The sequence below is a fragment of the Epinephelus fuscoguttatus genome, linkage group LG16 (genome assembly GCF_011397635.1).
Source record: "Epinephelus fuscoguttatus linkage group LG16, E.fuscoguttatus.final_Chr_v1".
NCBI classification, from domain to species: domain Eukaryota; kingdom Metazoa; phylum Chordata; class Actinopteri; order Perciformes; family Serranidae; genus Epinephelus; species Epinephelus fuscoguttatus.
In genome coordinates, this window is record NC_064767.1 from 13,542,164 (window position 1) to 13,567,448 (window position 25,285).

Genomic DNA, 25,285 nt, shown 5'->3' on the forward strand with positions numbered 1-25,285 from the left:
ATGTCTGACAGCCTCTGTTCCAAACCAATACACATGCAGTTTATTAAAAATAATTCCTGAAGGTTATCATCTGAAAGTTCTCTGTTCCTCCCATCCTCCATGCCTCAATCCTTCTTTCTCGCCTTCCTTAACTCTGTCTTTGCTCCCTTTCCCCTTTGTTTCCCTTTTCTCATCCTTCTGTCCATCCCTCCCTCTCCTTCTCTCCTCCAGGGAAGTCCCAGGCTCCAGTGTTCGATGTCTTTGAGGCCTTTATCAACACTGACAACATCCAAGTTTTTGCAAATGCTGCCACCGACTACATCATGTGTCTCATGAAGTTCGTCAAAGGACTAGGTTTGTCTCACATGTACATGCTATTTTTTTTTTTTTTTTCATTTTCAAGGGGAGGTGATTTGTATACATGTAAATTCACTAATTTTCTTTGTGCAGGCTTTTCTAAGGTTTCTGCAAAAACTTCACATTTAATGTTTGATAGGCCAGTGGCAAAACACTGCTTAATCAGTGTTGTGATTTTTGTGATTGTGATTTTTTTTTTTTAATAATTTTCCCACATTTTTCATCATAAACAAGTCAAAGACTTTGTTTCGTTTGGGTCGGTCATTACCTTGCACAGTAACAAAAATTATTTATTTACTTATTACCAAATTATTATTTCCTGTGTGGTTGTCTGTCTGCGTGTAGGGGAGGTGGACTATAAGGAGATTGGAGACTGTGTCAATGCGTCAGGTTACAGCTCCACTGACCTCTGCCTGCCTGCTCTTGACTATCTCCGCAAATGTTCGCAGGTAGAAACTTCCTATTACGGTTATGCACTTATCAGGGTATTAAATGTAAAAAAACAATTTTTCCTGTCATACTTTTAAAACTGAAGACTTTCAAATTAAAAATTTAAAGCTTTTTAATCAGGGATCCTTTGTGCCCCTTTAATATTCCATTGAGAAACTACACCAGTAGCCTGTTTTGTTCTGTAGACAGTCCCAGTAACCGACATAATAACACAATATACAGTATTGTAGAGATTATTTGTGTAAATATTCATTGAGTAGCCACAGAAAGCAGAAGCGTACGTGCAGATACTTGTTCCCCTTCTTCCCTCTAACTTAACAAAGTGTTTGATTGACAGCTGTTGGCAAAGATCTACAAGATGCAGTCCAAGCCGGTGTTCCTGGGGGCGCGACTCGCCAGCCTGCCAATGAGATCCCAGGAACGCTCAATCAGCACTGAGGATGGGATGGACTGTGTCCTGCAGGAGTTTGACGATGACACAGGTAAAGTCTTTTCTTTCATCGTCGTCCTCATGAGTTGTTTTTTGCCTTTGTGCTTTCTGATCCTCTGTGTTCCCCTCTAACTCTCCTTCCGCTATCTCTCTAACCCCAGCTGTGTGTGGCTGTACTCTCTGCCCTGCAGGTCTGATCCAGGTGTGGATTTTGTTGCTGGAGCAGCTCACAGCAGCCGTGTCAAACTGTCCTCGCCAACACCAACCTCCGACGCTGGAGCTGCTCTTCACTCTGCTCAGAGAGGTCACCACCGTGCCAGGTAACTCACAGACACACGTAGAGGCACGTGAGGGCTTGAGAGAGTCTGACGGTGTTCACACCCTTGTTAGGTGAACAGTGTAGGAAACTTTTATAACATTGTTTCACCATTTTAGGACAACTGAGCAGGACAGTGATCTTAAACACGACTAGAAAAGCGCTCAGAGAGTACAGACCTCCGCCAAGTAGGTGATATTCCCTCCCCCTCTGCATCAGATTTTGCCGCCTGCATCACAATTAGGTTATTTGCATCACTATCATTATTAAGTTATATATGCCTTCACCATGGAGACACTGTGGTGTATTTCTTTCGTTTTTATTTTGTACCAACACAGAATATAATATGTGTTTTTGTATTTTTCACTTTCTTTTTTTCCAACACAGAACATTAATTTCAACTTTAGAATTACAACAATATTTAGCAAGTAGAACAAGATGTGCTTTCCGGCTACCAGATGGCACTATTTTCACCGTCTTTAGAAACGGGAATTGCTGCTGAGGCTGTCAGACGATGGACTTTTTTATTATTTTATCCACTTTTGCTTCAGCCGATCACCACCAAAATTTTATCATCTCTTCCTTGTCCCATTATCCACCTTTCTTGAAAATTTCATCAAAATCCGTTCATAACTTTTTGAGTTATGTTGCAGACAAACAGACCAACGCCGGCGAAAACATAACCTCCTTGGCGGAGGTAATAACAAGGTAACCATGGAGTGTTTTACAGACAAACTGTGAAATGTTCTTGAATGACCAAATCAGTCACATGACCTCAGTTGAAATGACCTTGTGCCTCATCTGCCAGAGACCAAATTAAAGGGAATCGCCCCCCAGAACAATCATCTCAAGCTGTCTCTGCTCAATTTTTGTAGTTTGCTTTGTGAATAAACTGCTATTTGGACAACGCCTCTGTCAACAACAGACAAACATACCTAGCCTTACAGTCTGTGTTTGTGTCTGTGTCTCCTCCCTACAGGTCCAGGGTTCGCCATCTTTTCCGTCATCCAGCTACTGCTTCCTGTGATGTCACTGTGGCTGCAGCGTAGCCACGGCGACCACTCCTACTGGGATGTGGCAGCTGCAAATTTCAAACATGCCATTGGTCTGTGCTGCGAGCTGGTAGTGGAGCACGTCAACAGTTTCATACACTCAGGTGAGACACAACTGTGTGTGGTTGGGGAGTGTGTGTTTAAAGGGTTACCTCAGAGTTTTTGGGTGTAACAATCACGTCACGTTCCATTTTCCACACGGTACAATTCAAAGTTGGTACAATTGCCCACCTGGAGCAGGAAGTGTTGCCAGAGTTTGGGGCACAGTTATCATGTGAAAGGTTTATGAAAGTTTAAGCCCTCAGCATTTCTTCAAGTTTCTATTTCCGACTTAAAGATTCAGTGTTTGTAGTTTCATTGATGGCCTTGATGGAGGATTGAGTAAACAACAGTAAAAACATGTCTTGATGGCTCAACATGTTGGAGAGCTCAGTGTCCCTGAAATACTAAAAAGTTAAACAGACATTACTCCACACAAACCCCAGCTAACTGCCCGACTGGCATTTCAGACAAGCACTGAATGTAGAGTCTGTATTCTTTTTTAAACTCAGAAACACACATCTGTGATAAAATATTCTAAACTCAACTTGCACAATCACAAATCTGACGACTTTCTGTTTGTCTCGTGTACAGTGTGTGCTTGTGCAACAAGGGGAAGTAGAGCATGATTGATGACTTGTTGTTCCACTGCTCTCCCTGCTTAGTCAAATTAAATTGTGGCTGCTCCATCTCTAGCCCGTACGCTAACAGGCTACGTCATCTTGTTGTGTGTGTGTGTTTGTGTGTGTGTTTCTGCCCTCCCTTATTGCAGATATTGGATACGAGTCTCTGATCAACCTGATGTTGAAGGATCTGTTCAAGCTTCTGGTGGCTTGTGTGTCTGAGCCTGCAGAGACCATCTCCAGAGTGGGCTGCTCCTGCATCAGGTGACAGCACATAACTCCTTGTGTCCTCTGGGAGTCAATGATAAATCAGTCACCACAGTGAAATACATGTCGAAACAGAGACACTTCTCTATTTCTGTGTGTTCCACAGATCACAGATTTCAGTAGCTGAAATAGCTGCTGCTACAAAAGGAGAAAGAAGAATAGATGATGTTGCTGATTGCATCATACAAAATTATTTGATTTTGAATTGCAACAGGACTATTTGATTTTTGAAAAAAATTGCATTTAGATAATATCCCTGAATTGTTCAGCCCTAGTTTGAGCTGGTAGAGTTGAGTAAGTCTAAGAAGAATTCTTTGCTGTCTTTAAGAATAGGGCCTAAGGCCAAAACACACTGACGGCAAATGCCACGTGTCAAACTTCACACCACTGTCCTAGTCCCAGCCTTGCATTTTTTTTCCCACTCACTCTCTGTTTGTACATACTAGCAGCTCTTTTCTCTGCTCCTATGGCAGCTCAGCTCCTCTCCATACCATCGTGGTATAAAGAGAACTCTGTTGCTGTTGCTGTGTCTCGTGTGTGACAAAGACTGGATGAGGAGAGATTTGTTGCTGAGGTTGAGAAATATCCCGAGCGAAATGACCCACAGTCCCGTCGTTATAGATTCAGTGATCAAAAAGATATTGCCTGGCGAGCCATAGCTGTGGAGATTGGCTCTTCAGGTGAGAAACAAGTTTAACTAGGGGCTGTTGACACAGCGCAATGCAAGGGTGGAGGAAGTTCAGATCTTTCAGTAAGAGTTGTAAAAGTTTGCATGGTCGTCTGTTTACAACCTGCAGTGTGACGCGTCCAGTGTGTGCTAGAGGTTGCACTTGATGCGGGTCTTATGACAAGCCACACCACAACAGCGACTCTACGTTTTCAGCTATATTCTATTCCCTCCTATTGAGCCAATGAAAATACCAATAAACAATCCAACAACCCTACATACACCATCCTGCTGTCTGAAATACTCACTATAGCACCAAATGTGGATTAATCCGCTGCTGAAAATAGTCCCCAACATAATCACCTTTTCCTCTTGTTTGATAAACATGTGCTGAAAACTACAGTGCCCAGCTGTCTTCTGAAATTACTGAGAGAAACTAAAAATATCTCACATACATATATGAAGATTTACATCCTCAGTAGAAACCACTGGGTTTGAGACTAAGCGCCACACAGAGATAGATGGACTCACGTAGTAGTTTTGGTATTTTTGGGAGGACTTGTTTACAGTAACAAAAATAAAAAGCAATCCCAGTCCTATGTTTAATCTGTCACAAAGTAGTCACAAAGTAGATACAGGCAAAGACAGAATTGTCTCTGTCTCATCTAAACACTGTTGTTTATCTTGTTGTCTGTCTTCCTCCAGGTATATTTTGGTCACAGTGGGTCCAGTGTTCACAGAGGAAATGTGGCGGTTGGCCTGCTGTGCTCTGCAGGATGCTTTTTCTGCTACATTAGAGCCTGTCAAGGTACACACATACACACACACACACACACACACACACAAATTGCATGCAAATGCCAGTGGCATATTACATGGCTTACATGCTCTCACGTCACCCCTCAGCAGACACAGGAATGTAATCAGGAAGGAGAAATACACAGATAAGAAAATGAACAGATATACACATAAAGAAACTCAACAGGCCAGTCCACTGTAGTAAACCACATAATCCATCCCCAGTCTGAAACTGCTGGTTGGGACAGAAGTAATCTGAAAGCCTTTGCTGCTAATACTGTCAACATGCTGACACTCCACGTTAAGCTTGATAACCCCAGTTAACCTCACACACACACACAAACACGCCAACAGAGTCCTGCAGCTGTGAGCAACAACTGTTTGTTTCCTCACTGCGTTGGGGTTTTATTCTGTTCCATCGTCTCTTTTCTCCGTTAAACTGATTAAAAGAAAATGCTGCTTCAAAGCTGTCGTACCTTCTGCTGTTAATCCAAATCCTTTTGTGATGAGTACAGCTGTGGGTTTAACATACTGGAGTTGGCACCTGAGTTTTGTTCACAAAACTTGACTTGGAGGTATACAACTTTTTTTACATTAAGCCCCTTTTTATTTCACAAAAATATGTTTCTCAAATGTATAAACATAACAGCAAAACAGATTTTAGACTATCTAACTCTTACCCATCCATCCATGTTCATCGGCTTGTCTGTGGCCGGGTCACAGAGGCAGCAGAACTAGCAAAGCCTAGATGTCCCTTTCCCCAGGTACGCTTTCCAGCTCCTCCTGGTGGACCCCAAGGCGCCAGGCCAGACGAGATATATAATCCCTCCAGTGTGTTCTGGGTCTGCCCCGGGGCCTCCTACCAGTGGGACATGCCTGTAGCACCTCTAATGGGAGGCGTCAAAGAGGCATCCTGATCAGATGCCCGAAACAGCTGACCCCTTTTGACATGAAGGAGCAGCGGCTCTACTCCGAGCCGCAGCGCTGAGCCCAGCCACTCCACGGAGGAAACTCATTTCAGCCAGTTGTATCCATGACCTCATTCCGTGAGGGTTGGGACGTTCACCACGATGGTACAGCACAGCACCCGCATCACTGCAGACACCGTTCCAAACCACTGACCCATCTCATGCTCTATTCTCACACGTGAACAAGACCCCTGAGATACTTGCACTCCCTCGCTTAAGGCAGTAACTCCCTTCCAACCCAGAGGGAGCAATCCACCGGTTTCCACCAGAGAACCATGGCCTCAGACTTGGAGGTGCTGACTCTCATATCAAACTCAGAAGCTGAGTTTTTGACAGGCTGAGTATGGGACATACATATGTTATTCTTTCCAGGGTACTGGACAACACAGAACAGTTTTAAAAGGCTCCCACTGGTCCCAGGGAGACGCCCCTTCCTCTCGATCTCCACTCATTCCACCAAACTACATTTCTAAGATACCTTTTCCACCCGTGCACCAACCTGTTCTTTCAGTTCTGGTGCCTTTGTTTTTTCCCAGTGTCTCAAAATAACTTGACGGACTGTTATTATCCCAACAGTAATAACAGAAAAGGCACACTTGGGTATGTTTGGTATTTGGGACTGGTCCCCCAGTAAACATAACTTTGGACTCAAAGAGGTTTTTGAACCAAACCAACTACTTAAATACGTTGTATACCTGGATCCATTACTCACTCAGAATGAGACTGCGGATACAAGCGGCATAAATGAGTTTTGTGTGTGGGGTGTCTGGGCTCAGCCTTAGAGATAGGATGAAGAGCACTGACATCCTGAGGGAGCTTGTGGTAGAGCTGCTGCTCCTTGAGTGGTTCAGGCATTAGATCAGGATGCCTCCTGTGCTCCTCCCGTTAGAGGTGTTCTGGCACGGCCCACTGGTAGGAGGCCCTGGGGTAGAACCAGAACATGATGGAGGGATTACATATCTTGTCTGACCTGGGAACGCCTTTGGGTCCCCCAGGAGGAGCTGGAAAGCGCCACTGGGGAGAGGGATGTCTAAGGTGCTTTGCCCCATGACCCAGCTCAGAAAAAGCAGACAAAAATGGAATGGAATGGAGCCAACACTTAACAATGACTGAACAACTGTTGGTTTATTCATACTTATCAATTTTGAATATTTTAAACAGTTTTAATACTCATTTTCTGCAGTATCAATACTCCAGTACCAGCTGCCTCTTGTTGTGCCCTCTTATTATACGTGTTTACTACAGTCATTCAGCTGTCATTGTCATGTTACAACCTTGTTTATCTTTCAATGAAAAAGTTACCTCATATACTCTCAGTGTCAAATTTTCCCCATGGTACCGTATCAAAGTTAGAAATTCCAGTATGGTTACGGCGCTACTCTGTACTGCATACATCTCAGTATTGCTCAGAAAGATTCAGTATTGGGTTTGTGTGTGTGTAAAGTTTAGCTGTTGGGTTAAAAACTTGCTGAGTTATACTGTCTGGGACAATTTTACAGCCGGCCCAGCTTTACGGGAAAACAGGAGACCGTGTTAATTTGTTAATGGTGCTACCTGCTGCGTTTTAGTCCTGTGGGAGATCACAGATTTAGAGAGTACACCCTGAGCTGGAATCCAACCCCTGCTGTTCCATTTCAGCTGTGTGTGTGTGTGTGTGTGTGTGTGTGTGTGTGTTCATGTTCAGTAGAGGTGACATCGGCAGGCATTTTTTTGGTGGCTGTGGTGTGTTCCTGCAGTTCTGTGGCAGCTGACTGCAGATAAGCAGCTTTACAGCTTAGAGCCACATCTTTGTGTTTGTGTGTGTGTGTGTGTGTGTGTGTGTGTGTTTCAGTGAGAGAGATGATGATGATGATGATGATGATGATCTTACCACCACTGACAGATTTTCTTTGCTCATTTCCAGAAGATTTGATTTTGAGGACTGAAACAGACCAATTGAGTTGTCTATAAATTTGCTGGTTTATGTTCTTAGTGCTGTAGCAAAGTGTTTGAAGTAAAAAAAAAAAAAAGAAGAAATGTTTGGTCCTTTTTTGATTCTTTCTTCTTACTGAAGCAGTTTGTGGTGGATTTTATCGTACAGACGAGAAACTGCGCCACAGGTTATTAGAAAAACTCTTGAGTTTATCTCTACAGTGCATTGGGAGTTTGCAGGCTTAAAACTCTCAGTTTAATATATAAAATCTATAGCTTAGCATGCTCTTAGCCACATTGATGGACATGCAGTCATTTTATTTATGTAACAGCTTTTGTGACTGTGTTGCGTGTTGGGGATAATGGTTTTGTTTTATGTGGCACATCATATTTATTTAGATCTTATGGCCGTTTATATAAGAGCCTTGGTCCTCCAGTGGCATGTCATATGCTTTAAAGCTGTAATTATAAATTGAGCTGTAACTTTGAGTGGTTTGTTGGGCAGTTTTTCATGCGTTACATGTGTGTAGATACATGACATTACATGTCTAATTGTAAAATGGGACATATGGAAGCAGTTAGGTTACGTTTCTTACTGCTTTTTGATGATGCTCTTGAGTTATTTGTGTTTGATTTAACTTAAATTTTCTGAACTTCAGGGTCAGTGCGTCGTCACATGGATACAGAGTTATGGGAGATTTATTTTACTGAATTATTTAAATGTATGCATGATTCATAATTAAGAAGAAGATACATTTAAATGGGTTTTTAAAATGTCGAAATGTGGTATTTTTCATGATCCATGTGGGTGTCCCTCCAGTATTTTGCTCCGTCACAAGTTGATAAAATATTTTAAATGCAAAGTTTTTGTTTTGGTTTGTTTTTTTTAAATCATTATTCGGGGGAAACCGCCATAATTCAAATCCCTGCTCTGCCCTATATGTGCATTTTTTATACTAAGAAAAACAGTCTTTGTATCTTTTTCATTTCTTTGTGTCCAGTTACCAACATATCACAGTTACTCTCTCAAGAAAATCTAGAATTGTCAGAGGAAATGCATGAATAAAAATATGTTGATATGCAATATATGGACAACTGTATTAAATATGCTAAGGGATTTTGTTTTAAATACCTGGGTGTAAAATAAAAAAGAAGAAGAAGAAGAATGTTTGTAGGCCACTGGCAGCCCTTACCATAAAGCTTACCCTATGGCATGCAGACGTCAATCCTTAACATGTAGCTTATGCTTTCACACACGTCAACATGCGACCTCTGACTGGGCTTATAGAAAAGCTGAATTTTTTTAAGCACTGCATTGAGGTCACATCAGATATAATGTATATACTGTATTAAACTGAGTAATACTTTGGGTTTATCGGGGGGGGGTTCCATCTGCTTGTGACGCATGTAGTTTAGTGATGGATTCACCAGCTTTCACCTTTTTACCTGAGACTGTGTAGAAAAATGTTATGTAGCAGGGTTTTCCCTGAGTTTTTTTGAGACCAAGGTGCAAAGGCCTGTGGCGGGGGGCATCTTGACAACTGTACTTTTAGATACTGTCCCCCCTCTATTAAATATGAAAGGAGGCCCCCACATGCTTGAGTTTTACACTGCTGGCTTGTATCATCAAAACAGACAGCCTTCTATGATTATATTTACCCTTTACAGCAGGCACATCCTGACAGCTGAGAATATTACTGTCAGGTATTGTCCCCCCTCTATTAAATATGAAAGGAGGCTGAAAATCACAGGACATGTCTGTTCTGATGATACAAGTCAGCGGTCCCGAAATGTGTGTTTCTCTTCTATAATACACATTCTACATCTCAGAGGCGACGTCTTTCCACATACGGGCTTCCTTCGCCTTTCAAATGGGGTAGAGCTCCGTAGGAAAAACTAGGAGAGACACAGCCCGAGGAGGAACCAGGATCTGACACAACACCGGAGGGAGAAGCTGGTCCGTGGAGCTGTGCGCCGGATGAAAGTAATGGGTTTGTGCGTGCAAAAGAGGCTACATCTGAACGCCCCCCCATGCACACACACTTTAACCAAGGCGGCGGCCAAAATCACCCAGGTGGCCTGCCTTTGTCTTAGATAGGCAGAGAAAACCCTGTGTAGGCTATATGTATTACGAAAACGGGGGTTTGCATCATGCATAAAAGTTCCTGCGTACTGCAGGTATTGGGACTGTTCTTTTCCATAGTGTATTCAAGTCAAGTATGTTTGAGTGAGACTCATCAACATCCAGCAACAGATGCAGGAGGAACTGCCTGTTGATGTCTTTCTCTCTTGCTCTGTGTCTCTCTGTAGAACCTCCTCGCATGTTTTCATAGCGGTTCGGACAGTTTCTCTGGGGATGCCTGTGAGGTGAAGGTGGCAGCTCCGTCTCACTCTCCTTCAGCCGAGGCCGAGTATTGGAGGATCAAGGCAATGGCTCAGCAGGTCAGTAATGACTTTAATACTGTGTGATAACCCCGACAAGTGTCTTTCATGTGCTGTTGGGACAGTGAAGAGGTCCAGCTATGTTCAAGTCCATTTTTGTATTTGCATGTTCGTTGCTGCTTCACTCTTGAGTGTTTTAACCATAAAGGTAGATACCAATCTTTATTGTTTCCCTTAAACAACGGTGGGACAAGAAATAAACTCTCAGGAAACAAATGAGCCTGAGAGTTCAGGAATTAACAGTAATAAGGTCAAACATCCCGTTTGCTTTTTAATCTGTTCACATTTTTAACAATCGAGTGCCTTATCTTAATGTCCTTTTTGTGTCCCAGGTCTTTATGTTGGACACCCAGTGCTCTCCAAAGACGCCCAACAACAAGGAGGGCTTTGAGCACGCTCAGTCCTGCGTTCTCATCATCGAGCTGCCGTCTGACCAACAATCCAACGGACACACTCAGAAGAGGTAGACAACACTCACACGAACACACACACTGAAGCATGTTTCCCTCCACATGTGATGATAATTAACCAACAGAGTTTCATTTTCTAACCTCGCACCCAAACTAAAACTACATTCCTCTGCTCCTAACCCCAAAATACAGTCTACCCAAACTCTAACCAATAGGATTCATGTTGGTATTTTGTCACTGGGCTCATTGGTTTTCCTTTTAGTGAGGATTTCAAGTCACAAACAGTGAACACTGTCAGTGCTTGTGAGTTCAAAAACACACAGTACCCCAAAGCTCTTCTGTCCTTTTTGAACTCCTGCTGTATTTGTGACTTATTGAATCATTCTTATCGTGATAAGATAAGATAAGATAAGATAAGATAAGATAAGATAAGATAAGGAGGAAGGAGAGAAACACAAAAATCTGAGTGATAAAATGATAACAAGTTTCAGTGTTAGTGGTGGGGGAGAATTGGATGTTGGAAGAAAGAGAGTTTTGGGGCAGCGACAGAGAAAGCCCTGTCCTCATAACACTTAGTCCTTGTCTCAGGATGGACCGTAGTCTTTGGTCAGATGATCTCAGTTCTCACACAGTGTGATACAGGGAGAGGTGCTCTATGATGTAAGAGGGGGCGAGGCTGTTTAATACTTCGTAGACAAACATCTTAATCTTAAAGTATATCCTGTAGCTAACAGGCAGCCAGTAGAGGGAGGCAAGAATGGAGGTAATGTGCCCCCTCTTTTTCGACCTTGTTAAAACTCTTGCTGCTTCATTATGGACTAGTTGAAGACTGGATAAACAAGACTGAGTAAAACCAAAATATAATGAGTTGCAGTAGTCGAGGCGGGAGGAAATGAAGACGTAGATAACCTTCTCCATGTCAGAAATTCACAGAATTGATCTGAGTTTGGAGATTGCGCGCAACTGCGTGAAACTTGTCAAACTTCAATTCAGAAATATGACTCCCAGATTTTTAACATGATATTTGACAGAGGGGGCCAATGGGCTAAGGTGAGGAGAAATAATGCAATAATAATAAAGACTTTTAATTGTAAGTTAGGATGTGAAGAGATCATGCATTGTGCTGATGACACACGGAAAGTCAAATGTATTTTAATATGTTTCAAAAACAAATTTTTAAATATTTGCATTGGGGTGGGACTCAACAGACGGCCCCTGATATTATTATAGTATTATATATAGTATTGTGGTAACATATATTACAATATATTGCGATGTATTACCTTTGGTCAAATATAAATTCAGGAGAAACTTTGTTAACATCAGTTTTCACTCTGTTCATCTTACTTTAATCATTTTTATTGCAGCAAAATATATTTAGTTGACTGTAAAAGCAAATGTTTTTATTTTTTGAGTTAGCTATCAAAAGTTTAATTTGTATTTGCAATGTCAATAATTAATATAATAAATATTGATACCTCACATCTGTGTATCAATACAATATTGCCATGCAAATTATCACAATACTATGTTGTATCGATTTTTCCGACCACCCAATACATGTTCTGTTTTGCCTTTTGTGTACCTGTGTAACCAAGACAAGCAGTCGGCCACAACGTGATGAAACGCAGCTACTGTTGCACTGTGTTTTTCCAACACGCAGCATGAAAGCACATTTTGTCTTGTCTTCCTCGTCCAATGTGTCCAGCTCATTAGCTAACAGCTGTTTTGGAGACTTGTGGGTTTTTTTTTACTAGAAATATTGCATGGAGTACAGAACTGTGTTGTTTTCTTTGACAGGAATGCTGCCAGATTAACTTAAATCTAACCTCCACTAACTGTCTTTGCCTTTTTTGTTGTTTGTTTGTTTTTGCTGCTGTGGTTACAGGAAAATTGGGTAAGGCTGTTTTCTGTGACGTTGTCAGTTTTAACAGTGTGAAAAATGTCAACATACAGTCAGGCCCTGCTTGGGTCTGTGTGATCTCCACAGTCAAACTAACGTAACAACGTGTAGAGCTGCACAATGTGGAGTGTGTGTTGGATATTGGTGCCATGAGATAAATCCTGAACATGAGGTCGGATTTTCTGTGTAATTATATAAAAACGAGTTTAAAATCATGTTTAATTTAACAGATAATGGTAATTATGAAATTATATTTTCAATGTGCATCCTGTGTTTTGACAACACAGCCTTTTGTTATAGGTTTAACATGGAATTTCGCATTAGTGTAGTCGTACAGTATGATACATTGTGCAGCTCTGTCCACATATCATCCCTGCATGGTGTACCATGCAACACATTACTCATATGCTGCGTGTGCCACATGTAGCTCCTTGTCCCGTGCATGACATGTGATCCCTGCTGTCATGTGTGTAAGTTTGTTGATCCCTTGGTGTGTCAGTATGTAATGCTTACCCTATCATGCCAAACAGTTTGTAACAAGTATAGCTGTAAATCTGAGTTCCTCTTATATAAAGTCAAGGGAAATAAAGTCTTCTCCCACAAACACACTGATGATTTTATAGCTGCTAGTCTGTCTCTTATCTAATACAAATCAGAGAGTCCTCATTGGTCCAAAAGAAATTCATGAAAGCTCATTCTTCATTAAAGCCTTTTTGTTTTTGACTATTTGAAAGTTGTTAGCCCCTCTAGAAATTCAGTATGCACTAAATCATTGAACAGTAGCTATTACACTGGTTTATCACAGCCTAGTTTCAGTAGAACATTGTTTATGTCTTAGTTGAGCAAAGAGATTGTCCTTATTTATAAAATAAAAACTTAATAAATGTGATTTGACCGGCGTCCTGGTTATTTTAAATCCTTCAGGATCCCGTTCCGGACCATCGTGGTGAGCTTGCTGTCCCACCAGGTCCTGCTCCAGAACCTCTATGACATCCTGCTGGAGGAGTTCGTCAAGCAGCCCGAAGGAAACGAAAGGGTCACACCTGTGACCTCTGACCCCAGCCGGGCCACAGCAGGCTTCCTGCGCTACATCTCCATGACTAATTTAGCCATAATTCTGGATCTGCTGCTGGATTCCTACAGGTCACTGCAACAATAAAGTCAGGCATATATGCAGATGACAGTGTCATATGGATCTGTAATCCTGCTAGTTTCAGGAATACAAACTAAGAGAGTCGGATAATAAAATTAACTGGACTAATGTTAATCATCTTTACACACAGTTCAATGGTGTTCATTATGTCTTCAGTTTCTGATAATGAGGTTAGTTGTTCTTTTATCTCAGACATGTGTTAGGATGTTACATACCTTGACATGTTTGGCGGAAACTTCCGCCTTCCTCATCCTGTCACTTTTGACAGGATGATCACGCCTCCCTAATATCAGCTGATTGACAGATCAGCTGATAAAGACTCGTCACAACCACCACCAAGTGACACTTCTGAGGAAGGCGGAAGTTTAGGGAGGCGTAACCATCCTGTCGCTTTTGACAGGATGATCATGCTTCCCTAATATCAGCTGATTGACAGATCAGCCTAACACATGTCTGAGATAAAAGAACAGCTTAAGTCATTATCTTTACACACAGTTGCTTAATCTCCTGTTATTTTCTTCTGCAGGACGGCACGGGACTTTGACACTCGGCCAGGTCTGAAGTACCTGCTGATGAAGGTGTCGGGTGTTTGTGGAGCGGCTAATCTTTACCGTCAGTCTGCCATGAGCTTCAATCTGTACTTCCAGGCCCTGCTGTGTGCCACGCTGAGCCAAGCTGACAGCATGACTGCACAGCAGGTAGAAACCAATCAAAACTCTTAAGTTTGTTTTATTCAATGTTGAAGTCCAAGTTTTAATTAAAAGCTACACTAAACATTCTTTATATTAACAATGGATTTGAGTGAAAGGGTTAGAGATGAGTGCCTGATTTGATGTCTAGCACCAGATTTAAAATGTATTTTCAGTTCTACCTTTGTGTTTTTGATAGGTGTCACGAAGTTCATACCAGGTATTTTTATGTTTGAAACAATTGCATTACTAAAATAATACATTAAAACTCATTCATTCATTTATTTGATTACATTTTTTAATCTAATGTGCACACCGTAGCAATGTGATGGCATCCATCTGCTGAGGACGTAGCAGTCATATCTTAACATTTTAGCAACCACCTATAAAACATGGTAATCATGTTGAGTAGCGACACAGCTGCCACTTTGTAGGTGCAGCTACTAACAAATCATTAGCAATCAAAACTCTGTTTCACATTTGAACCTTTCATTATATTTAGGTGAAGAGGATGCTGTACGAGGAAGAGGAGGGGAGCTCTGACTCTTCTCACCCTGGCTCTGCTTCTTCAGAGGATGAAGACATCTTTGAAGAGACAGCACAGGTAATGCACACACAGGAACATACACACACCTTCTGTTTTGTAGTAATCACTCGTAACAAAGAATAATGAAGTTTTTACAGTGATGATTGAACTTATTCTCAGTTTGAAAGAAAGATAGAAACATGAACTTTGATTTGAAATGAAAAACAGAAGAACTGTTTAATAAGTATGAGCAGTGACAGCCACAAAAAAAAGAAAAGAGAGCAGGTGCACTTAGAGGTCACAGTGATTGACAGGTGACCACTGAAACAAACAAAAAAACAACAACACAAAAGATTTGCCTGGATTAGTCTTCCTGCTGCTCTCTTTTCCGTGAGTAATTTCCCCTTTAGTTTGTATCAGTTTATCTAGGACAGTCCTCAGAGGGTTTCCTGAACTCTTCAACCTTCTAATGTAACGAGGGAGATGAATCACTCATGTTGTTGAGATAACAAATTATTCACCTTACCCTGTGTTTCCTCCGTCAGGTCAGTCCCCCTCGCGGACGGGATAAACGTCATCACTGGCGAGCTCCGATCCCGTCTCTCAGCGTGCAGCCGCTGAGCAGCGCAGACTGGGCCTGGCTGGTCAAACGCCTGTACAAGCTGTGCATGGATCTGTGCAACAGCTACATTCAAATGCACCGCGACCTGGAGAGCACTCTGGAGGAGACGGCGCTGCTGAGAGGAATAGGGGGAGGACCAGGAGGAGATCACGTCTTTTTCCTGCCTCTCTTCCAGTCGGAGACGTCCACCCCGACGTCAGCAGGCGGGCTGTCGGCGAGGGGGACGCCATCAGAGGAAGGCGGGTACAGGTGTCAGGCCGCGGACAGCGCAGCATCGCCAGGAGACACACCCACACCCAGCCCAGGATTCAGGTTTGACTTGAAAACATGTCAATGTGAAATGTTGCACACATTCTACACAAGATACATCCCACATCCTTCTGACGTACCCGAGGTGCTGTCTCCACCCTCATATCAGTGCTAGATAACTCATTCTATCAAATTAAAGTCACCATTTCTTCTCTCTTCACAGCTGCACAGGCAGTCTGCCCCACCACTTTCGCACCGGTGGCGAGAGGAGGGACTCCAGCCTCACAGCAAGCTCAGTCGGAGGAGCTTCTGTCAGCGCTGGACCGGGAAGGAGAAAGGAATGGTGGGAAAGTGCCGGGAACAAACTGTACACGATCGCCACGGACAAAACCATCAGCAAGCTGATGATGGAGTACAAACGCAGGAAACAGCAGCAGCAGCAGCAGCAGCAGAGCCACGTCAACCTGTTCATGAAGGAGCAGGGCCGGGCGACGGCAGCAGGAGGAGGAGGAGGCATGGAGGAGAGGAGGGGCCCCGTGGAGCCACAAAGGCCCCCGCAGAGGCCTCAGCATCTGGTGGACCAGCAGTGTCCCCCCTTGAGGCACTCTGTCAGTGCGGGACCAGAGATTCTGAGGCAGGAGAAGAGACCACGGTCAGGATCCACCATCAGCTCCCACAGCATCTCGCTGAGGGACTCTGAGGCTCAGATACAGGTACAGTGAGCAGGGAGTTAGAATACACAACAAATTCAATCAAGTTCGTTTGTGCAGTCATGCAAATGTGTATGTGTGTAAACATAACCTTGTGTTTCCAGCTTAGTTATTGAAATAGTTTCTCTCCCCTCGCAGGCATGGACCAACATGGTCCTGACTCTCCTCAATCAGGTCCTCCTCCTGTCAGATTCCTCGTTCCTGGCCCTCCAGCCGGCACTCTACCCCTGCCTCAGCCAGCTCTCCTGCCACGTGACCGACGCCCGGGTCCGCCAGGCGCTGCGCGAGTGGCTGGGCCGCGTCGGCAGACTCTATGACATCATCGTGTGACATTGCAAGCGAAGAAATGTGATAGCGCCGGACAAGGAGCGCAGTCTGTCAGTCAGTGAAGGACGTAAACAGGTGAAAGGTTGTTTAGATTGGGTTGATTTCATCGTGTGACGGCGCCGCTGTGCGGGAGATTCATAAAGGGTAGATTGGCTGACACTACGATGCAAAGGCACACTGTGACATCATTATGTCACATGGAATGAGCTCGACTTATTGATGAGAAAACTGATGTCAACATATATTTGTATACGCACTTTTAATAAGCATTGGGGAACATAATTGACATTAAAGGAGCTGTATGTGACATTCAGAACATTAATAAAGCAGCAAACCAGTATTTGTCATGCACAGATACAGCTGAGTAATAGCGTCCTGACCAGAGAATGAAGTCACCCAAGCTTCTCTGTTTGCTGCTGTGGTAGACGGTCCGGCCGTGACTGCATGTTAGTGCATGTGAGTCCCACTGGCTAGCTAATCGCTGCCGCTCTGCACCGTACTCGTGCGACACTGATATAAGGACGTTGTCACAGTAGCTTAGCGCCAGCCTTCTGGCTCCCACCTGTTTATGGAGTTAGCACCGTTTGCTGCTAGCCACCTGCTACACCACCTCCATGTTGAGAACTGTGTAGAAACAATCCCGCCCAAGATTCTGAATCATAGATATGCTCTGAATGTCGCATACAGCTCGGGATTTGATTGGCCGATTAAAGATGCAGTAAGAAGAATGACGGATTTAACTGGTTAATGAAGGATTCTTTGTGTTTAACGGACATTATTCTGAAAAGTGAATGTGCCAGTGCTGCCTCTAGTTTAAGTTGTTCATTTACACACACACACACACACACACTGTGTCAAAGATTTTAGATATGATTTGCTTATCAGTTTTAACTGATTTGCAGAATTGCTCACTATTTTGTTGCAGTATTGTATTATCGTCACATTAAGCATCCACTACAGTGATAAATAATGACAGTGAATTATTGCTTCATCCTTCAGTGGATGCAAACATAAATGTGCACATAAATGATGCTTATTGTAGTTCACTTGCATACTTTTCCTTTGACCGCATCGGCACTTACTAAAGGGAGTCTTCTCGTAAAGAAACCACTATGTTTACACTCAGAGCATTATGAAGTTTCTTATCACACTACTGTCAACAATGGTTCATGAGTTCAGTAACATGAAATGAGATCCTTCAGTTTGATGTTTCAGCTGTTAAACATCTGCATGCTTTACGGCTTCCATACACTAAACAATTGCATCGCTGCCTTCTGCAGTCAGCAGGAATGTGTATTATGTCACCTTTGTGCATGTGTGCATACGTACAAGTGCTACTCGAGCATGACATTCAAACAAAACAGAGACTCTCTCATTGAAAACATCGCTCAATACCACCACTAGTGGTCAAAACCTCTACGGGGTACCTCTAAGGATTTTCTTCTGACAACATGGGGCCATTGTTACTACTGGTTATGAGAATAATGGTGAATACTGTGGGTGACCTACCAAGTCACTTTCTTAGCTGAGCACATATAGGGGGACGTATACTATGTCTCAGTCTTGCCTCAGCTCATCTATGAGAAATGTTGTGTATGAACACCACAGTGACAGATCACTAGCATAAACCAGCTGAAACGAGGTCGACGTGTTTAAAGTTGAAAATGCAAACTTAAAGGTTTACTATGCAGGAATTGCCGGTTACTGATTGTAAACAGTATTGCCAGTGAAAGTAAAAGCCAACCAGCAGAGTCATTTTAGTTTGCTATATTTGTGTTTTTCTGCGCTGTGTCTGCAATTTTTGTAGCTTCCTCTTGGATGCATGCTGCTTACAGTTTGGTTACTACCTTTTTGTAAAGTCTCAACCTCCATACAGGCAGAGGGCAGGGTCTCTTAAATAAATACATCACCACAAACTCAGTAGGTCATACTGGTAGTGATGATTGAGAGATTTTTGTATGAGTCCATACATTGTGTTCTAGGAAAATCCTGCATAATATAGCCTGCCTTTAAAATGTTATTTTATGTATTTTTTTAGTTTATTTTCTCATAATCAGAGAATGTGCTGCCATTACATCTGCTGGCGACATGTTTCACAGTCAGTCTGTTTGTATGTTTGTTTGCTGCTGCCATGCATTTCCTATATCCAGCTTTGAATACCGTGCACTCATTCACCTTCAACTAAATATTAAACCTCCTAGAATGAGTCTTAACCAGAGTGGAACAATCAAGTATTCATTTCAACCACATATCACATACAGAATATGTATTTTAATGTTGAATGCCAGTGCTATATTACATTTTATTTTTGCTGTTTATGTGTATTTATATCATTTATTGTTTCAAATATTTAATGTGTCATATTGAGCATTTTCTGTTTTTTGAGTTCATATTTCACCTGTTGATGCAATATGTGCTTATACTAACTAACTGACATGAGCAAGGCTGCTGGTGTTAGATATGTGTCTGGCTTTAGGTGTGTTAGTATTCACAAGGTTTTACATCAAAGCCACGTCTAGCAACTACTGTAATAATGTCACTGTTCTTAAGACCGGCGCGTTAAGTTGAAGCACTTAAAACTCAGTAAACCTCAAGAAATGCATCATGTGTTCACAACATCATAATCCATATGCCGTCCTCAGTCACTTAATATCCTCCTTCATTTGTAAGACAGTCAAAAGACGGCCAAATACAGGGTTACACACAAGTAACACACAGTTAACAGTTTAAACAGTTTCTCTTCTTTTGGTCAAAATCAAAAGTAAGAATGCCCATTTAAATTTCTCAAAGCCCCAAACCATGTCTATAGATGTCTTCTTTTGTTCGACCAGTAGTCCAGAACACAAATATATTCAATGTACAATGAGACAGAGACAATTAATGAGTTAACAAATACTGCTGGTTTGGCTTATTTAAGACAAGCAGATCTCCGACATTTACTGTGCACGGTCTTGCTCCACAGAGGATGAACCACTTTGATTTCAATGGCAACTTCCTGTAGCACCACCCTCAGAGTAAACATCACATTTTCAACCCGAGTAGCAGTAGTAATAGCAAAGTCATCAGTAAGTTGTCCATTCTGTCCTTTTCTTACTCAGTCAACACTGAGACAATCAATCTTTAACTGTCAGCTACCAATAGGAGTGCAGATATTTGCCGTCTCCAAAGAATAACGTCACTGCTCTCACCTGGATCACAGTAATGTTATTGTGTATGCTTGGACCACAGAAAACAAACAAGTGCAGAAAATGTAAAAAAAAAAAAAAAAAAAACCTCATCAAACATCACATGACACAACTCAGCCAAAGAGCTGAGTCTGTACTGACCTCCATTCATGCTACTGTGCATTTTAGGACAGATTATTACTGAATGAATGAAAGAGGAGCGTGTTGAGAGTGTTGCTAGCTTCAGCAGCCTGGACCATATTGAGGGCAGGCGTGCAGGCAGGTCGGGGAGGGAGGGGGGGAGGGGCATCTGAAGCTCCTAAGAAGATTTGCTTTTCTTTTTTTCACCCAGTTTATCAACTTCTGTGAGTTTGTCTCTTCATCTGCACTCATTGCTCTCTCCTCAACAGCTTCCTCACTTCCTCTGCTGCTTACTGTCTTATTTATTGCTGGCTTTCTTTTTGTGAATGAAGCTCCGAAGCCACCCAAGTGGCCCCTAAAAACAACCTGATTCTGGAAATATCACCAGAGCACTTATACCATTATAAACCTGTAGGGAGATAGTGAAAAGATGTGGGCCAGTTGAGGCCAGCATGATGACAAAGTGTGTCTACTTGATGGCAGAGGATAGGACGTCACATAGTGTACACACTGTAGCATCTCTGACATCAGCCACAGGTTCCTGGAGAGACCTTCTGAGGCGAGAGTTTCAGTTTACACCTCACCGCTGTCGTTATAAGAGCCTTAAAATCTTAATGTGGGCAATGTAGCAATCACCATGACTGACTGTAACAGACTGAAGCATCTGTCAATCACGAAAATGCCCCAAGTACACATGTATTTGAGACTGTTTCTTCTTGATACAGTTTATTTAAAAAAAAAAACAAAAAAAAAACGTAAATCATAACCCCAGTAACTCCTGTTGAGCACTGAGTGACCATCATCATTTAGCTATGGTTGTTGATGCTTGCGATCAGACAGGTAGGGTCCAACCACCACTAAAGCCATAGCAATGCCAGAGATGTGTACCGAATAGAACTTGGAAAAGATTGTTAGCCACAGGGATGCTATGACGAACTACACTGGTAGCTATTAGTTTTCTATATTTTGTTTTATTCAGTCCCATTCACTACTTGGTGCATATTGCAGCAGATAATTGGTTGCATTCAAGTTTTTGTATTATTGTGTGCAAGTTGGACTCAACCTGTATCCACAGGACTGGACACTGTCTCTGCTGTCTTCAGCCGGTCTGCTCTTCAATGTGGGAAGATATAGTTTTATTTTATGGGGAAAAAACATTGCAAGGCAGAGTTTGAAATTGTTAGACAGTCACAGTGTGACTCAACAGTCTCTTTCTAGCATTTCTCTTAAGTGCACTATGTCCCTGTGTGACTGTTTTTAGTCTAGAGGGCAGCATTACTTGATTTTCTCTATTGAGCCAAATTTTACAATTGCAATGACAAAACATTTAACTACAACATGATTTTACTTGTATTTCCTTTCCCCCTGAACCTACAGACTTGCTGCCACACTATAAAGTAGATACTCTCTAAAAATAACTGGGGATGAAGAAACTTGCCCCAATTCCTACTTCGAAATCTTTAATTCACTTTTGCTCTCAGAAAGTAGTCATTTCCGACTGTCCAGTAAATGACAAACAGCATTAGTATGTCTCGCCTCTCTGTCCTGTCCTGTCTCTGTTGTCCCTCAGCCCCTCCCAGTGTCCCTGACCCGTCCCCATTTGTCCTTATTCCCCGCTGTTTGAGGGTGAGCAGCGAGTGGACAGATGTTGTCGGCCGTCAGTGTGATCAGCAGCGGTGAAGGGAAGGATTTAGTTGGTGTTAAGTCCATGCCAGCATTTCCATCTAAAAAAAGCAGTCGACTAATGTGTCGGTGTCATGCAACAACAGTTTGTGTTGATTTCGCCTGGTTTTCAACCGGTCTTTTACTCTGATTGTCTTGCTCTTAGTCTCTTGTGTGTTGTTTGTTTCTCATGTTAAAGATGAGATAACGGTTTTGTCTCCACATCTGAGTTTTACTGCTAACGTGCGTAGTGTATATAGCGCAGAGATTAAGATAAGATTGCATCGTGAATGTGTATGTTGTGGCATGCTGATCAACACAAGCACAAACTTCATTGCACTCTTAAGCAGATTTGATGCACTTGGGTATAGTTCAGTACCGAAGAGATGCTCCAAATCCATCCATCGTCATGTGTTCCATCACCAGAAAGATTTTACAGCAAAGTCTTTGCACGAGTATAAGCTCTTATTGTTTTCTGATTCAGTCCTTCTTCTGTCTTTGTGCTGGGAAGCTGTAATCGCATTTCTACTGATAATTTACAGTAAAATCATCTAGAGTGTTACTGTCTTATTGTGCAGTCGAGGGATTATTGGGGCTCTGAGCAGATTGAACAGTGTGACCTAGTATACTTGCGTTGCTCAGAGCTCAGACAGATTGCTAGTGTATCTTAGAAAAGACGAACTTACTGAAAAAAAAAAGAGTAAAAGAGTAGTTACGGGTTTTGCACAAATCACTCAACTAGCTTTTGGGAACTCAGTAGGTGGATAAGTGATTGGGTGACTGGTCTGATAGTTGCAGGGAGGCTGAGCATCTGTCTGATCGCCTGAGAGCGTAGGAGTGAACGCAAAGCAGCTTTGACTATGTTGTCCTGTCGTCTGACACTGACGGAGAAAGTATATAGTACGTGACCCAGACATTTGACACAGTTTCTAAAATAGAGGCTCACACGTCTGAGGCCGTCACGGGAACATATAGATCCAGAGAAAGAAGAGGTACTACAGAAAATTATCTTTGTTTTGACTTCACAGTCAAATTATTAGAAATATTTAGGGATGCACCAATAATGAAATTCTGGGCCAATACCACTGTTTTTTTTGTTGTTGTTGTTGTTTATTTTGACTTTCTTGTTTCTCATTCTCCCTTTTGTGCAAGGGAAAAATACATTTTTAATTTTAAAAACATAACTGTCTTAAAGTCAGTCAGTTCTTCGTTACACTACCTTTGAATGAGCACCAATTCAAGCATACACACTTATGAATCAACCTTAATATAACCTTCTCTTACATGAAAAAGGTTAAACAAAATCAGCTTCAAAAGCCTTTGCTCTTCATAACTGTATTATTCAATTTTCTCTCCAAAAACTATATTTCAAACAGGAACACTTTAGTCAAACAAAACTGTATTTCCATTTGCAGTGTTATATTTGGCGGTATGGCTCTGTACTGGGGCCCCTTTGCCTGTCCTCAGGCCTATGCAGAAAGCCTAAGGCAGAGAGAGCACACCTCTCTGCCCTTTCGCATGCCTACATAAAAAGCCGCTGGGAACAGAACAGAGCAAATGTCAATGACAAACAGAAATGACATTGATAAGTCAGACAACATGAAAAGGAGGAGCTGGGATGGAGGCTGGTTGCAAAGTAGCTTGCAGTGGAAGCAGCAACAGTAGGCAGGCCAGAGCAGTTTAGATTACATTTGAACACATCGTGAGAGCATTCTAATTTACGTATTACCCAATTCTCATTTTTACCGACGAGAGCTTGAATGCATCATAATGTATCAGTGCAGTCTCTGTCGACAGCTGCTAACAGCTAACGCTAACTAGCGCTCCTCCTGCTGACGGATTTTTTGTTCACAGTGAAGCATTATCAAAGAAACAATAGGGTGCGTCCCCTGATATGTCAGTGGTGAGTTTACCGCATCCTTTCGTTCTGAAGTCGTCCTGAGGAGATCTCTGTTCATCCTAAACACGTTTTCTATATTTCCCAGATGACGGCCCTGCTTTTCAGCCTGAGTGAAATTGATGTGACCCAACAGATAAACATCAGCTTCTGCCAGGGGCAAATGCCATCGTAGTTGCTGATAGGTTGATGGTAATCAGCAAGGCGAATATTTGCCTAATACTAAATTGGTGCATTCCTAGAAAAGTTGCAGTGTGGGAGTCAGTGGTTTTGGAGTTCGGCATTTACCAAGGACTGAAAGTCAGGATATGTCGGCCTGTGGTGTTTTGATTTTGACCAGTGTTTTTGACGTATGTCTCAGTCCTCCAGTTTTATAGCCTGATAAGACCATCCTGATGATGTGAGCTCAATATTCTGTTTCGCTCTCTGTATCAGTCTGGACTTGGTGCCACCCCAAACACTTTCTGGAAATTAAAATCCAATTGGGGCCAATCACAGATCTTTAAACATGCAAGTATGCACTTGTGGAGTTCCTCAGAGGAAAAGACATTTTTTGCCATTCTTCCAACTGGATTTGGCAAAAGCTTGATTTATCAACTGGCTCCATTGTGGATGAAGATGTTCCCCGGCTGATTGGCTAAAGGAGTTTGTCAAGGCGAGTCATCCCACCCACTCAAAGTGTTTGGGGCGGCATTGAGTCCAGACTGATGCAGAGAACAAAACAGAACATTGAGCTCATGTCATCAGGATGGTTTTACCAGGCAACCAGCTTTATGGAAGTCATACCAAATCACTGATGTACCCCTTTAAAGTGAACTTAAACATGCAGTAAATAAACACATAAATAGCATTAATAAAATGTGTATTACTGAAGAGAGATGCATACAGTTTAATTTATAACGGTACTCCAGAGCCATACTGGTCCATAAGTCTCTACTTAAACTAAGTGTACTTGTCAGCCTAGAAATCATAGTACTAGATTTATGTTTCCACATTGCCACATTCCCTTCTGTTCTCAACTCTTTTTTTTTTAACCTGCATTTTAGTTTTAACTTTATTAACCAGAAAAACTGGATCTTGAGCTCTGTTTGCTGCAATTTACATTAAAACACTGACAGTGACATGTAATGACTTTTCTTCACACCTAAGCCAAGGTGCATGCGGTGTGTGAGGTGTGGTGTGGTGACCATACCTGTGGCACAGAAGATGTTAAACAGGTCAGGATGACTCAGCCAAAGGGAAGTATTTAATTAAAAACATGTTCCAAATTGCTTGTGTCCCTTTGAATAACAAACTCACAGTTTAAAGCGACAGCCAATGGTTTGTGTGGGATTTTTAGGCTCTTTGAGGCAGTGCGCAACTGTAAAAATGTGTGATCTGTCCATCAGCATTCCTGCAGATGAATGTGCAGAAGTTTCCTGGTATGAAAAAAGCTTTGTGCACACTCATTCAGGTGGTTAGTTTGTCAGTTTGCGTCCTTCGCTGACTTCAGACCGGGCTGACATCAGCAGGTCAGCTAATGTTGTGACTGTG

At 42.3% G+C, this 25,285-nt stretch overlaps 1 protein-coding gene across 3 annotated transcripts in view; it reads left to right on the top strand.

Annotated features, from left to right (window-relative positions):
• The window catches only part of arfgef3 (ARFGEF family member 3), a 71,588-nt gene extending 46,631 nt beyond the window's left edge, over window positions 1–24,957 (top strand). For 2 of the 3 annotated variants that reach the window (XM_049600143.1, XM_049600145.1), the window contains 16 exons: window positions 211–333; window positions 682–785; window positions 1,124–1,268; window positions 1,408–1,536; window positions 2,512–2,688; window positions 3,396–3,510; window positions 4,886–4,988; window positions 10,168–10,299; window positions 10,632–10,762; window positions 13,537–13,755; window positions 14,292–14,463; window positions 14,654–14,674; window positions 14,957–15,058; window positions 15,526–15,914; window positions 16,075–16,564; window positions 16,700–24,957. In XM_049600143.1, the coding sequence (XP_049456100.1) occupies window positions 211–333; window positions 682–785; window positions 1,124–1,268; window positions 1,408–1,536; window positions 2,512–2,688; window positions 3,396–3,510; window positions 4,886–4,988; window positions 10,168–10,299; window positions 10,632–10,762; window positions 13,537–13,755; window positions 14,292–14,463; window positions 14,654–14,674; window positions 14,957–15,058; window positions 15,526–15,914; window positions 16,075–16,564; window positions 16,700–16,891 (2,744 nt within the window). In that variant the 3' untranslated portion in view covers window positions 16,892–24,957. The remainder of the gene's footprint in view (window positions 1–210; window positions 334–681; window positions 786–1,123; window positions 1,269–1,407; window positions 1,537–2,511; window positions 2,689–3,395; window positions 3,511–4,885; window positions 4,989–10,167; window positions 10,300–10,631; window positions 10,763–13,536; window positions 13,756–14,291; window positions 14,464–14,653; window positions 14,675–14,956; window positions 15,059–15,525; window positions 15,915–16,074; window positions 16,565–16,699) is intronic. The other variant, XM_049600144.1, reaches the window with a different exon arrangement.
• The last annotated feature ends 328 nt before the right edge of the window (window positions 24,958–25,285 follow it).